We start from the raw sequence: 13,792 nt of genomic DNA on the forward strand, positions 1-13,792 counted from the left end.
CAGACACACACACACACACACACACACACACACACACACACACACACACACACACACACACACACACACACACACACACACACACACACACACACACACACACACACACACACACACACACACACACACACACACACACACACACACACACACACACACACACACACACACACCCCTGAGTGCCGTGGCCTTCGACCTAATGCTCGGCCCCCTGAGAGCCGCGGTCTTCGCCCTCGAGCCCAGCCCCCTGACTTTCCCGGCCGCGGTCCTCGCCCTCGGGCCCAGCCCCCTGACTCTTCCTGCCGCTGCCTTCACCCTCATGCTCGGCCCCCTGAGTTCGCCCGCTGTGGCCTTCGCCCCTCCATGGACTCCATTGGCCCCTCCCGTCCTCCTGACCCCCTCCACCCACCCTGGTGGCCCTAGTGGTGTGTCTAATTGTCTAATTGTGTTCACCTGTGGCCCTCGTGTTTCTCCTCCCCTGCCCAGCTGTTTCTCGTCTCGTGATTACCCCTCCCTGTATTTAGTCTTGTCTCTTCCTGTGTTCAGTGTTGGTTCGTCTTTTGTTGGGGACTGAGTTCACCGGGAGTGTTCTGTTCGTCCAAATTATATTATTATCCTTGAAATAAAGGTATTATCAGTGTTATCTGCATTTGGGTCCTGCTTGCTTCACTCAACCTTAACAAAGTCTATGGATACATCTCTCAACACCCATATGAAACAGAACTGTTAACAGATTGACTTTTTCTTTCAACATTTATTTGAACAGCAAGTGGAGGCAAAGTGACTGCACCCGAAACAATCAACCTGCTAGCTAACTAGCCTAAACTCAGTAACAGAATGTGGGCAACACGTTCTTCTCCACAGCCGCGCGACCTCTGAGTCACACACATCAACCCCCCCCAAACATCAACCCCCCCCAAACATCAACCCCCCCCCACACACACCAACCCCCCCCCAAAACATCAACCCCCCCCACACATCAAACCCTGAGTTACAGACAGTATAAATAAAGAGTCTCTGATCTGGTTCTGTACAGGAAGTGACCTCAGACCGTCATCTCCTCAGCCCCGCATCGAACCTGCAATACAGGAAGTGTTAATGGGGGGAGGCACAGAGTGTGTGTGTGTGTGTGTGTGTGTGTGTGTGTGTGTGTGTGTGTGTGTGTGTGTGTGTGTGTGTGTGTGTGTGTGTGTGTGTGTGTGTGTGTGTGTGTGTGTGTCTCTCACTGTCTCACAGCGTCAGGTATCTGCAGTCTGTCTGTGGGAACGAGCTCTGACAGCTCCTGCAGCGTCTGGATGAACCGGATCTTCCTGCCAAATTTCTCACTAATTGGGAGGGGGGGTCACAATGTTAATAATAATAACAACAATGACAATAATACTGATAATAATAAACAATAACAACAACAACAATAATAATAATAAGGACCTGATGAAGGGTTTGACCACGATGAGCAGAGCTCGGATGTACCAGGCAGGATGGACCACCAGCAGCCCCTTTAGATCCTTCTTCAGCCTACACACACACACACACACACACACACACACACACACACACACACACACACACACACACACACACACACACACACACACACACACACACACACACACACACACACACACACACACACACACACACACACACACACACACACACACACACACACACACACACACACACACACACACCATGTCAGACAGTTGTCTCCGCCCGGCTGCAGCTGTCGCTGTGAGTGAATGCAGCGTACCTGCGGTCGATGGAGGTGTAGCACTGTTTCAGCCACTTGATGGAGGGCAGCTTGTTCCTGGGGGCCATCGCACACAGGTACACCAGCAGGTAGTTCTCCGACACCATCAGATCCAACGTGCCCATGATGTACCTGCAGGAACACACACACACACACAATTATTTGTGACAAAAGTTTGTAAAGAAATATGAGAAATGTCCACATTCGAACCCTTTGCTAACTCGCTGCCACTTCCTGTTTGCTCACCTGAACAGGTTGTCCATCACATAATCGTAGTCCTCCACTGTGTTTTCTGGCAGGTAACAGGAAGTGAACAGGATGACAGCGTTCATCTCGTCTCCGTAGTAACCTGACAGCCAATCACAGAGAGGAGTCAGTCTGACATGGATATCAGGGGTGTTTCAGGTGTTACAGGTGTTACAGGTGTGTTACAGGTGTGTCTCAGGTGTGTTTCAGGTGTGTTACAGGTGTGTTACAGGTGTTTCAGGTGTGTTACAGGTGTGCTACAGGTGTGCTACAGGTGTGTTTCAGATGTGTCAGGTTTGTTTCAGGTGTTTCAGGTGTGTTACAGGTGTGTTTCAGATGCCTCAGGTGTGTTTCAGGTGTGTTTCAGGTGTTTCAGTTGTATTACAGGTGTGTCTCAGGTGTGTTTCAGGTGTGTTACAGGTGTTACAGGTGTGTTTCAGATGTCTCAGGTGTGTTTCAGATGTCTCAGGTGTGTTTCAGGTGTACTACAGGTGTGTTTCAGATGTGTGAGGTTTGTTTCAGGTGTTTCAGGTGTGTTACAGATGCCTCAGGTGTGTTTCAGGTGTGTTTCAGGTGTTACAGGTGTGTTTCAGGTGTTTCAGGTGTGTTACAGTTGTGTCTCAGGTGTGTTTCAGATGTCTCAGGTGTGTTTCAGGTGTGTTACAGGTGTGTTACAGGTGTTTCAGGTGTGGTACAGGTGTGCTACAGGTGTGTTTCAGATGTGTCAGGTTTGTTTCAGGTGTTTCAGGTGTTACATGTGTGTTTCAGATGCCTCAGGTGTGTTTCAGGTGTGTTTCAGGGGTTACAGGTGTGTTTCAGGTGTTTCAGGTGTGTTACAGGTGTGCTACAGGTGTGTTACAGGTGTGTCTCAGGTGTGTTTCAGATGTCTCAGGTGTGTTTCAGGTGTACTACAGGTGTGTTTCAGATGTGTGAGGTTTGTTTCAGGTGTTTCAGGTGTGTTACAGATGCCTCAGGTGTGTTTCAGGTGTGTTTCAGGTGTTACAGGTGTGTTTCAGGTGTTTCAGGTGTGTTACAGTTGTGTCTCAGGTGTGTTTCAGATGTCTCAGGTGTGTTTCAGGTGTGTTACAGGTGTTTCAGGTGTGGTACAGGTGTGCTACAGGTGTGTTTCAGATGTGTCAGGTTTGTTTCAGGTGTTTCAGGTGTTACAGGTGTGTTTCAGATGCCTCAGGTGTGTTTCAGGTGTGTTTCAGGGGTTACAGGTGTGTTTCAGGTGTTTCAGGTGTGTTACAGGTGTGCTACAGGTGTGTTACAGGTGTGTCTCAGGTGTGTTTCAGATGTCTCAGGTGTGTTTCAGATGTCTCAGGTGTGTTACGGGTGTTACAGGTGTGTTTCAGGTGTTACAGGTGTGTTTCAGGTGTTTCAGGTGTGTCTCAGGTGTGTTTCAGATGTTTCAGGTGTTACAGGTATGTTTCAGATGTCTCAGGTGTGTCTCAGGTGTGTTTCAGATGTCTCAGGTGTGTTTCAGGTGTGTTACAGGTGTTACATGTGTGTTACAGGTGTTACAGGTGTGTTACAGGTGTGTTTCAGATGTCTCAGGTGTGTTTCAGGTGTGTTAGAGGTGTTACAGGTGTTTCAGGTGTGTTACAGGTGTGTTACATATCTGTCTCAGATGTCTCAGGTGTGTTTCAGGTGTTACAGGTGTTTTTCAGGTGTTTCAAGTGTGTTACAGGTGTGTTTCAGGTGTTCCAGGTGTGTTTCAAGTGTTACAGGTGTGTTACAGGTGTGTTACAGGTGTGTTTCAGGTGTTACAGGTGTTTTTCAGGTGTTTCAAGTGTGTTACAGGTGTGTTTCATGTGTTCCAGGTGTGTTTCAGGTGTCTCAGGTGTGTTTGAGGTGTTACAGGTGTGTTTCAGGTGTTTCAGATGTCTCAGGTGTGGTTCAGGTGTGTTTCAGGTGTTCCAGGTGTGTTTCAGGTGTTCCAGGTGTGTTTCAGGTGTTACAGGTGTGTTACAGCTGGGTCTCAGGTGTGTTTCAGGTGTGTTTCAGGTGTGTTTCAGATGTTTCAGGTGTTTCAGGTGAGTTTCAGGTGTGTTTCAGGTGTTTCAGATGTCTCAGGTGTGTTTCAGGTGTGTTTCAGATGTTTCAGGTGTTACAGGTGTTTCAGATGTCTCGGGTGTGCTACAGGTGTGTTTCAGATGTGTCAGGTTTGTTACAGGTGTGCTACAGGTGTGTTTCAGATGCCTCAGGTGTGTTTCAGGTGTGTTTCAGGGGTTACAGGTGTGTTTCAGGTGTTTCAGGTGTGTTACAGGTGTGCTACAGGTGTGTTACAGGTGTGTCTCAGGTGTGTTTCAGATGTCTCAGGTGTGTTTCAGATGTCTCAGGTGTGTTACGGGTGTTACAGGTGTGTTTCAGGTGTGTCTCAGGTGTGTTTCAGGTGTGTCTCAGGTGTGTTTCAGATGTTTCAGGTGTTACAGGTGTGTTTCAGATGTCTCAGGTGTGTCTCAGGTGTGTTTCAGATGTCTCAGGTGTGTCTCAGGTGTGTTTCAGATGTCTCAGGTGTGTTTCAGGTATGTTACAGGTGTTACATGTGTGTTACAGGTGTTACAGGTGTGTTACAGGTGTGTTTCAGATGTCTCAGGTGTGTTTGAGGTGTTACAGGTGTTTCAGGTGTGTTACAGGTGTGTTACAGGTGTGTTACATATGTGTCTCAGATGTCTCAGGTGTGTTTCAGGTGTTACAGATGTTTTTCAGGTGTTTCAAGTGTGTTACAAGTCTGTTTCAGGTGTTCCAGGTGTGTTACAGGTGTGTTTCAGGTGTTCCAGGTGTGTTTCAGGTGTTACAGGTGTGTTACAGGTGTGTTTCAGATGTCTCAGGTGTGTTTCAGGTGTTACAGGTGTGTTTCAGGTGTTTCAGATGTCTCAGGTGTGGTTCAGGTGTGTTTCAGGTGTTCCAGGTGTGTTTCAGGTGTTACAGGTGTGTTACATGTGTGTTACAGGTGTGTTACAGCTGGGTCTCAGGTGTGTTTCAGGTGTGTTTCAGGTGTGTTTCAGATGTTTCAGGTGTGTTTCAGGTGTGTTTCAGATGTTTCAGGTGAGTTTCAGGTGTGTTTCAGATGTTTCAGGTGTTTCAGATGTCTCAGGTGTGTTTCAGGTGTGTTTCAGCTGTTACAGGTGTTTCAGATATCTCAGGTGTGTTTCAGGTGTTACAGGTGTGTTTCAGATGTCTCAGGTGTGTTTCAGGTGTGTTTCAGATGTTTCAGGTGTTTCAGGTGAGTTTCAGGTGTGTTTCAGATGTCTCAGGTGTGTTTCAGGTGTGTTTCAGGTGTTACAGCTGTTTCAGATATCTCAGGTGTGTTTCAGGTGTGTTTCAGGTGTTACAGGTGTGTTTCAGATGTCTCAGGTGTGTTTCAGGTGTTACAGGTGTGTTTCAGATGTCTCAGGTGTGTTGCAGGGGTGTTTCAGGTGTTACAGGTGTGTTTCAGATGTCTCAGGTGTGTTTCAGGGGTGTTTCAGGTGTAACAGGTGTGTTACAGGTGTGTTTCAGATGTCTCAGGTGTGTTACAGGTGTGTTTCAGATGTCTCAGGTGTGTTTCAGGTGTGTTGCAGGGGTGTTTCAGGTGTTACAGGTGTGTTTCAGATGTCTCAGGTGTGTTTCAGGGGTGTTTCAGGTGTAACAGGTGTGTTACAGGTGTGTTTCAGATGTCTCAGGTGTGTTACAGGTGTGTTTCAGATGTCTCAGGTGTGTTACAGGTGTGTTTCAGGTGTGTTTCAGGTGTGTTTCAGGTGTGTTACAGGTGTGTTTCAGATGTCTCAGGTGTGTTACAGGTGTGTTTCAGGTGTGTTTCAGGTGTGTTTCAGGTGTTACAGGTGTGTTACAGGTATTGTTAGAGCCAGTATTTTTATTTGATAAGAAAGGCCATCTAGTTGTGACGTCTGTAGTCAACGCACCATAAAGGACTACAATTCCCACGGCGCCTGTGCTAAAGCCACAGTGATGGGCAACCTGTTGAGAGACGCCGTCGAGGAACAGTTTGTAACCGTACACGTACACGTACACACAAACCGTACAAGTACCCTTTAAGTTGTGAAGTTATAAGCATTATCACGAAAGATAGAATACCTAAGTTGTTGTAAAGGCCTATTTTCTTTGTTGCATGTGCAAAAGTTTGTTATTAACTTTTGAGCAAACACATCACAACATCTTCTAAACCATCGGAGGCCAAGCCGCACTTCAAACTGTGAGTCATTTAAGGAAAGAAACGAGTTAGAACTGTCTGTTTAAGGCGTCTAGTGGCTTGATGGAAAATCAAGGAAGGAAGCCACGACAGGTGTGTTTCAGGTGTTTCATGTGTGTTTCAGGTGTTTCATGTGTTTCAGGTGTTTCATGTGTGTTTCAGGTGTTTCATGTGTTTCAGGTGTTTCATGTGTTTCAGGTGTTTCATGTGTGTTTCAGGTGTTTCATGTGTGTTTCAGGTGTTTCATGTGTGTTTCAGGTGTTTCATGTGTTTCAGGTGTTTCGTGTGTTTCAGGTGTTTCGTGTGTTTCAGGTGTTTCATGTGTTTCAGGTGTTTCGTGTGTTTCAGGTGTTTCAGGTGTTTCATGTGTTTCAGGTGTTTCATGTGTGTTTCAGGTGTTTCATGTGTTTCAGGTGTTTCATGTGTTTCAGGTGTTTCATGTGTTTCAGGTGTTTCATGTGTGTTTCAGGTGTTTCATGTGTTTCAGGTGTTTCATGTGTTTCAGGTGTTTCGTGTGTTTCAGGTGTTTCGTGTGTTTCAGGTGTTTCATGTGTTTCAGGTGTTTCATGTGTGTTTCAGGTGTTTCATGTGTTTCAGGTGTTTCGTGTGTTTCAGGTGTTTCGTGTGTTTCAGGTGTTTCATGTGTTTCAGGTGTTTCATGTGTGTTTCAGGTGTTTCATGTGTGTTTCAGGTGTTTCGTGTGTTTCAGGTGTTTCGTGTGTTTCAGGTGTTTCGTGTGTTTCAGGTGTTTCATGTGTTTCAGGTGTTTCATGTGTGTTTCAGGTGTTTCATGTGTGTTTCAGGTGTTTCGTGTGTTTCAGGTGTTTCATGTGTGTTTCAGGTGTTTCATGTGTTTCAGGTGTTTCATGTGTGTTTCAGGTGTTTCATGTGTTTCAGGTGTTTCATGTGTGTTTCAGGTGTTTCATGTGTTTCAGGTGTTTCATGTGTGTTTCAGGTGTTTCAGGTGTTTCATGTGTGTTTCAGGTGTTTCATGTGTTTCATGTGTGTTTCAGGTGTTTCATGTGTGTTTCAGGTGTTTCATGTGTTTCAGGTGTTTCATGTGTGTTTCAGGGGTAACAGGTGTGTTTCAGGTGTTTCATGTGTGTTTCAGGTGTTTCATGTGTGTTTCAGGGGTAACAGGTGTGTTTCAGGTGTTTCATGTGTGTTTCAGGTGTTTCATGTGTGTTTCAGGTGTTTCATGTGTGTTTCAGGTGTTTCATGTGTGTTTCAGGTGTTTCATGTGTTTCAGGTGTTTCATGTGTGTTTCAGGTGTTTCAGGTGTGTTTCAGGGGTAACAGGTGTGTTTCAGGTGTTTCATGTGTGTTTCAGGGGTAACAGGTGTGTTTCAGGTGTTTCATGTGTGTTTCAGGGGTAACAGGTGTGTTTCAGGTGTTTCATGTGTGTTTCAGGGGTAACAGGTGTGTTTCAGGTGTTTCATGTGTGTTTCAGGGGTAACAGGTGTGTTTCAGGTGTTTCATGTGTGTTTCAGGTGTTTCATGTGTGTTTCAGGTGTTTCATGTGTGTTTCAGGTGTTTCATGTGTGTTTCGGGGGTAACAGGTGTGGTTCAGGGGCAACAGGTGTGTTGAATTGAGTGTCTCAGGGTCGTAGCTGATGTCTAAATGTCCACAGATATGAATGTTAACACAGTGTGTGACCTCTGACCTCCGTGGGACAGCACCTGCAGGTAGGGCTCCAGGACGCTCATGTTGACCTGGAACTGGTGTCCGGAGATGTTGAAAGTCCTCCATCGCCGGCCCCTCTGATCCACCTGGTCCTGCTCCATCAGAACCTGGTCCTGCTCCACCGGGCTCTGGGCCCCCCCCACGGCACCGGGCTCCGCCCTCGCCATCCGGGGGAGGTCATCTGTTTAGTAGGAAAAGAGAGAGGGGTTTATTTCCTGACACTTTTTGAGTCTCCTGACACACCGGGGACACATGGTGATGAAGAGAAGACATCACTTTGTGAGTCTCCTGACACACCGGGGACACACCGGGGACACATGGGGATGTAGAGAAGACATCACTTTGTGAGTCTCCTGACACACCGGGGACACACCGGGGACACATGGTGATGTAGAGAAGACATCACTTTGTGAGTCTCCTGACACACCGGGGACACATGGGGATGTAGAGAAGACATCACTTTGTGAGTCTCCTGACACACCGGGGACACATGGTGATGAAGAGAAGACATCACTTTGTGAGTCTCCTGACACACCGGGGACACATGGTGATGAAGAGAAGACATCACTTTGTGAGTCTCCTGACACACCGGGGACAAATGGTGATGTAGAGAAGACATCACTTTGTGAGTCTCCTGACACACCGGGGACACATGGTGATGAAGAGAAGACATCACTTTGTGAGTCTCCTGACACACCGGGGACAAATGGTGATGAAGAGAAGACATCACTTAGTGAGTCTCCTGACACACCGGGGACACACCGGGGACACATGGTGATGAAGAGAAGACATCACTTTGTGAGTCTCCTGACACACCGGGGACAAATGGTGATGTAGAGAAGACATCACTTTGTGAGTCTCCTGACACACCGGGGACACATGGGGATGTGGAGAAGACATCACTTTGTGAGTCTCCTGACACACCGGGGACACACCGGGGACACATGGGGATGTAGAGAAGACATCACTTTGTGAGTCTCCTGACACACCGGGGACACATGGTGATGAAGAGAAGACATCACTTTGAGAGTCTCCTGACACACCGGGGACACATGGTGATGTGGAGAAGACATCACTTTGTGAGTCTCCTGACACACCGGGGACACATGGGGATGTGGAGAAGACATCACTTTGTGAGTCTCCTGACACACTAGGGACACACCGGGGACACATGGTGATGAAGAGAAGACATCACTTTGTGAGTCTCCTGACACACTAGGGACACACCGGGGACACATGGTGATGTAGAGAAGACATCACTTTGTGAGTCTCCTGACACACTAGGGACACACCGGGGACACATGGTGATGAAGAGAAGACATCACTTTGTGAGTCTCCTGACACACCGGGGACACATGGTGATGAAGAGAAGACATCACTTTGTGAGTCTCCTGACACACTAGGGACACACCGGGGACACATGGTGATGAAGAGAAGACATCACTTTGTGAGTCTCCTGACACACCGGGGACACATGGTGATGAAGAGAAGACATCACTTTGTGAGTCTCCTGACACACTAGGGACACACCGGGGACACATGGTGATGTAGAGAAGACATCACTTTGTGAGTCTCCTGACACACTAGGGACACACCGGGGACACATGGTGATGAAGAGAAGACATCACTTTGTGAGTCTCCTGACACACCGGGGACACATGGGGATGTGGAGAAGACATCCCTTAGTGAGTCTCCCGACACACCGGGGACACATGGTGATGAAGAGAAGACATCACTTTGTGAGTCTCCTGACACACCGGGGACACATGGTGATGTAGAGAAGACATCACTTTGAGAGTCTCCTGACACACCGGGGACACATGGTGATGTAGAGAAGACATCACTTTGAGAGTCTCCTGACATACCGGGGACACATGGTGATGTAGAGAAGACATCACTTTGAGAGTCTCCTGACACACCGGGGACACACCGGGGACACATGGGGATGTAGAGGAGACATCACTTTGAGAGTCTCCTGACAAACCGGGGACACACCGGGGACACATGGTGATGTAGAGGAGACATCACTTTGAGAGTCTCCTGACACACCGGGGACACATGGGGATGTAGAGGAGACATCACTTTGAGAGTCTCCTGACACACCGGGGACACACCGGGGACACATGGTGATGTAGAGGAGACATCAGAAAGTGCATTCTGCATGATAGGAGACCTTTAAACAAAGAACTGAATATGTTTGACTCTTTACAGGAAACACAGACCCACGCATGAACACTGTGTAATATATTTGTATAAATATAAGAAGTACAATATATCACAAGCACACGTTTCATACTGTGGGCCATATTTCATTATACTTTTGGAATTAGCTGAGCGATTCAAAATGGGCCGCGGGTCGCATTTGGCCCCTGGGCCGTAGTTTGGACACCCCTGACATAAACTGTGCAGAATCGAGGCTGTAATTGTACTGAACAACGAGTCAGGGGATAGAGGTCGATGAGTGAAATGCATGCTGGGAGTCGTAGCCCACAGGATTCACGAAGTTTGACTTTAAATCAAAGAACTGAATATGTTTGACTGTTCACAGGAAACACAGACAGCTGTTGGCTGAGCCTCCTCTCATAAACTGGGCAGAATCAAGGCTGTAATTCTACTGAACAACACCAGGTAATGATGTGAGTCGGGGGTCAGGGTTCAGGGGTCAGAGGTGTGAGAATAATCAATATATCAACTATTACTATGTGTTTTATTGGGTAATTTGTCTGGCCATTTAATGTTGTGAAAGAATGTTATTTTTGGTTACGCCACTAGAGGGCGACAGAAGATCTGAATGGAGACCAGCAGGCGGAGTCGCAGTCTTACACGCTTCTCTGCGCTCTCTCCTAGGCAGTCATCCATAGGAATCCTGAACCCAATAAAATACCCAATATTAACGGTGTGTGTGTCTGCCCAAGGACAATTTAAGGTAAATCCTAATAGAGGTGTCGTACATAATAACCTAATGAAAGTAAATGTAACAACTACTACAGTGCAACAAAACAGGAAGATTAAATGTGGTCTCTTAAACATAAGATCTCTAGCATCTAAAGCAATACTGGTAAATGATTTAATATCAGATTATAATATTGATATATGCTGTCTCACTGAAACTTGGTTGAGACATGAAGAATATGTCAGCATAAATGAGGCCACTCCACCCAGCCATATCAATACTCATATTGCCCGAGGCACGGGCCGAGGAGGTGGAGTTGCAGCATTCTTTGACTCAAGTTTACTTATCAATACTAAACAAAAATTAAATGATACCTCCTTTGAAAGCCTCATTTTCAGTCTTACGCATCCGACCTGGAAAACTTTGCAGCCAATCTTATTTGTTACAGTGTACCGTGCACCAGGTCCTTATTCAGAATTCTTATCAGAATTCTCTGAGTTTTGATCAGCTTTGGTTCTTAAAAAAGATAAAGTAATTATCGTAGGTGACTTTAATATTCATGTTGACGATGATAAAAATAGCCTCACTGTTGCATTTAACTCTATATTAGATTCTGTTGGTTTCTGTCAGAGTGTAAATAAACCAACCCACTGCTATAATCACACTCTCCACCTTGTTCTGACTTATGGTATTGAAATTGAGCAACTATTAGTCGAACCGCATAATCCTGCTTTATCCGACCATTTCTTAGTAACTTTTGAAGTACTGTTACTAGACTACAAAGCATTAGCCAAAAGCTCCTGCAGCAGAAACCTATCTGTTAGTGCTATAGCCAAATTTAAGGAAGAGATTCCACCAATACTTAACTCGATAGCATGTCTGCATGTAGGGGAGGAAACTTATACAAAATGTACACCACCCCAAATTGATCATGTTGTTGATAGTGCTACAGATGCGCTGCGAATAAAATGAGACTCTGTTGCTCCTTTGAAAAAGAAGAAAATCAAACAACATAGATTAGCTCCATGGCATAATGCCCAAACCCGCAAAATAAAGCAAAAGTCGAGACAACTTGAAAGGATATGGCGTTCCACTAAACTTGAAGAATCTGGTTTAATTTGGCATATTACTCTCAATGAATATAAGAAAGCACTGCGTAAAGCGAGAGCAGCATACTACTCTTCATTAATAGATGAGAATAAGAATAAGATTTCTTTTCAGCACTGTAGCCAGGCTGACAGAGAGCCACAGCTCGACTGAGCCTTCTATTCCCATAGCACTCAGTAGGAATGATTTTATGTGCTTTTTTAACGATAAAATTGTTACTCTTAGAAACAAAATCAATGACCTCTTGCCTTTGACCAGTATAGTGTTATCAACAGCTCCCGGAAACGTAAGTTCTAATATTACACTAGATAGTAAACTAGAATGCTTTTCAGCCATAAACCTTGAACAATTAAATTCAATGATTCTCTCTTCTAAACCATCAACGTGTATCTTAGACCCGATTCCAACTAAGCTGTTAAAAGAAGTTTTTCCATTAATTAGCACTTCTTTATTAAATATTATGAATATGTCTTTATTATCAGGCTATGTTCCACAATCATTCAAAGTAGCAGTGATAAAACCGCTTCTTAAAAAGCACAACCTCGATCCAGAGGTTTTAGCCAACTATAGACCTATTTCTAATCTTCCGTTCCTCTCAAACATTCTTGAGAAAGCAGTCGCAAAACAGCTGTGTGATTACTTAAAAAACTATGATTTATTTGAAGATTTTCAGTCTGGCTTTAGAACACAACATAGCACAGAGACAGCTCTGGTTAAAGTCACAAATGACATTCTAATAGCCTCAGACAAGGGACTGCCTCAAAACGATGCAGAGAAACTAGTCCATGCATTTGTTACTTCAAGGCTGGATTATTGTAACTCCTTATTATCAGGGTGTACCAAGAAGTCAGTCAAGTCTCTTCAGCTGATTCAAAATGCTGCAGCTCGTGTACTAACCAGAGTTAGGAAAAGGGACCACATTACTCCTGTTCTGGCTGCCTTACACTGGCTCCCTATAGAACACAGGATAGAATTTAAAATTCTTCTTCTGGCCTACAAAGCCCTTAATGGGCAGGCGCCATCTTACCTTAAAGAACTCATTATACCCTATATTCCTACTAGGGCATTGCGTTCCAAGAATGCAGGGTTGTTGGTTGTTCCTAGAGTCTCTGAAAGTACAATGGGAGCCAGAGCCTTTTCTTATCAAGCTCTGTCTATATACGCCGGGATCCGGAGTCATGGATGATCCTGCGGTCCTGTGTCATGGATCGCGAGTCCTGGATCATAAGTCCTGGATGGATATGGATGGATATATTGGGCGGTGGTGAAGAAGTCGATAGGGACTTGGCTTGGCAACTGGAAGGTTACCAGTTCAAGCCCCGGCAAGACCAAGTGCTACCGAGGTGTCCCTGAGCAAGGCACCGTTCCCTACACTGCTCCCTGGGCGCCGTTCAAAATGGCAACACACTGCTCCTAACACTAGGATGGGTCAAATGCAGAGAAACAATTTCTCCACGGGGATTAATAAAGTATATCAAAAATTTTTAAAAAAAGATCCTCGTGGATTCATCTTCTTATTATACACACATGCATTTCCAAACATTTGGACTACCTATGTTGCAAATGTATTATCTTTTCAATTTACACACGGCATCTATTGCACGTCTGTCCGTCCTGGGAGAGGGATCCCTCCTCTGTTGCTCTCCCTGAGGTTTCTCCATGTTCCCCTTTAAACTGTGGGTTGTACGATGTGAGGGTCTAAGGACAGAGGGTCTAAGGACAGAGGGTCTGAGGATAGAGGGTCTAAGGACAGAGGGTCTAAGGACAGAGGGTCTGAGGACAGAGGGTCTAAGGACAGAGGGTCTAAGGACAGAGGGTCTGAGGACAGAGGGTCTAAGGACAGAGGGTCTGAGGACCGAGGGTCTAAGGAAAGAGAGTCTGAGGACAGAGGGTCTAAGGACAGAGGGTCTAAGGACAG

At 45.9% G+C, this 13,792-nt stretch overlaps 1 protein-coding gene across 6 annotated transcripts in view; it reads right to left on the minus strand.

Moving 5' to 3' along the window:
* Positions 1-946: 946 nt before the first annotated feature.
* The window catches only part of bnipl (BCL2 interacting protein like), a 22,508-nt gene continuing 9,662 nt past the window's right edge, over positions 947-13,792 (minus strand). For 5 of the 6 annotated variants that reach the window (XM_079696192.1, XM_079696194.1, XM_079696196.1 and 2 more), the window contains exons 5-10: positions 7,855-8,055; positions 1,997-2,099; positions 1,751-1,882; positions 1,429-1,515; positions 1,227-1,325; positions 947-1,078 (exon numbers count right to left, since the gene is read on the minus strand). In XM_079696192.1, coding sequence (XP_079552318.1) covers positions 1,054-1,078; positions 1,227-1,325; positions 1,429-1,515; positions 1,751-1,882; positions 1,997-2,099; positions 7,855-8,055 — 647 coding nt within the window. In that variant the 3' untranslated portion in view covers positions 947-1,053. The remainder of the gene's footprint in view (positions 1,079-1,226; positions 1,326-1,428; positions 1,516-1,750; positions 1,883-1,996; positions 2,100-7,854; positions 8,056-13,792) is intronic. The other variant, XM_079696193.1, reaches the window with a different exon arrangement.

Source organism: Notothenia rossii, assembly GCF_949606895.1.
Source record: "Notothenia rossii genome assembly, contig: scaffold_100, whole genome shotgun sequence".
NCBI classification, from domain to species: Eukaryota; Metazoa; Chordata; class Actinopteri; order Perciformes; family Nototheniidae; genus Notothenia; species Notothenia rossii.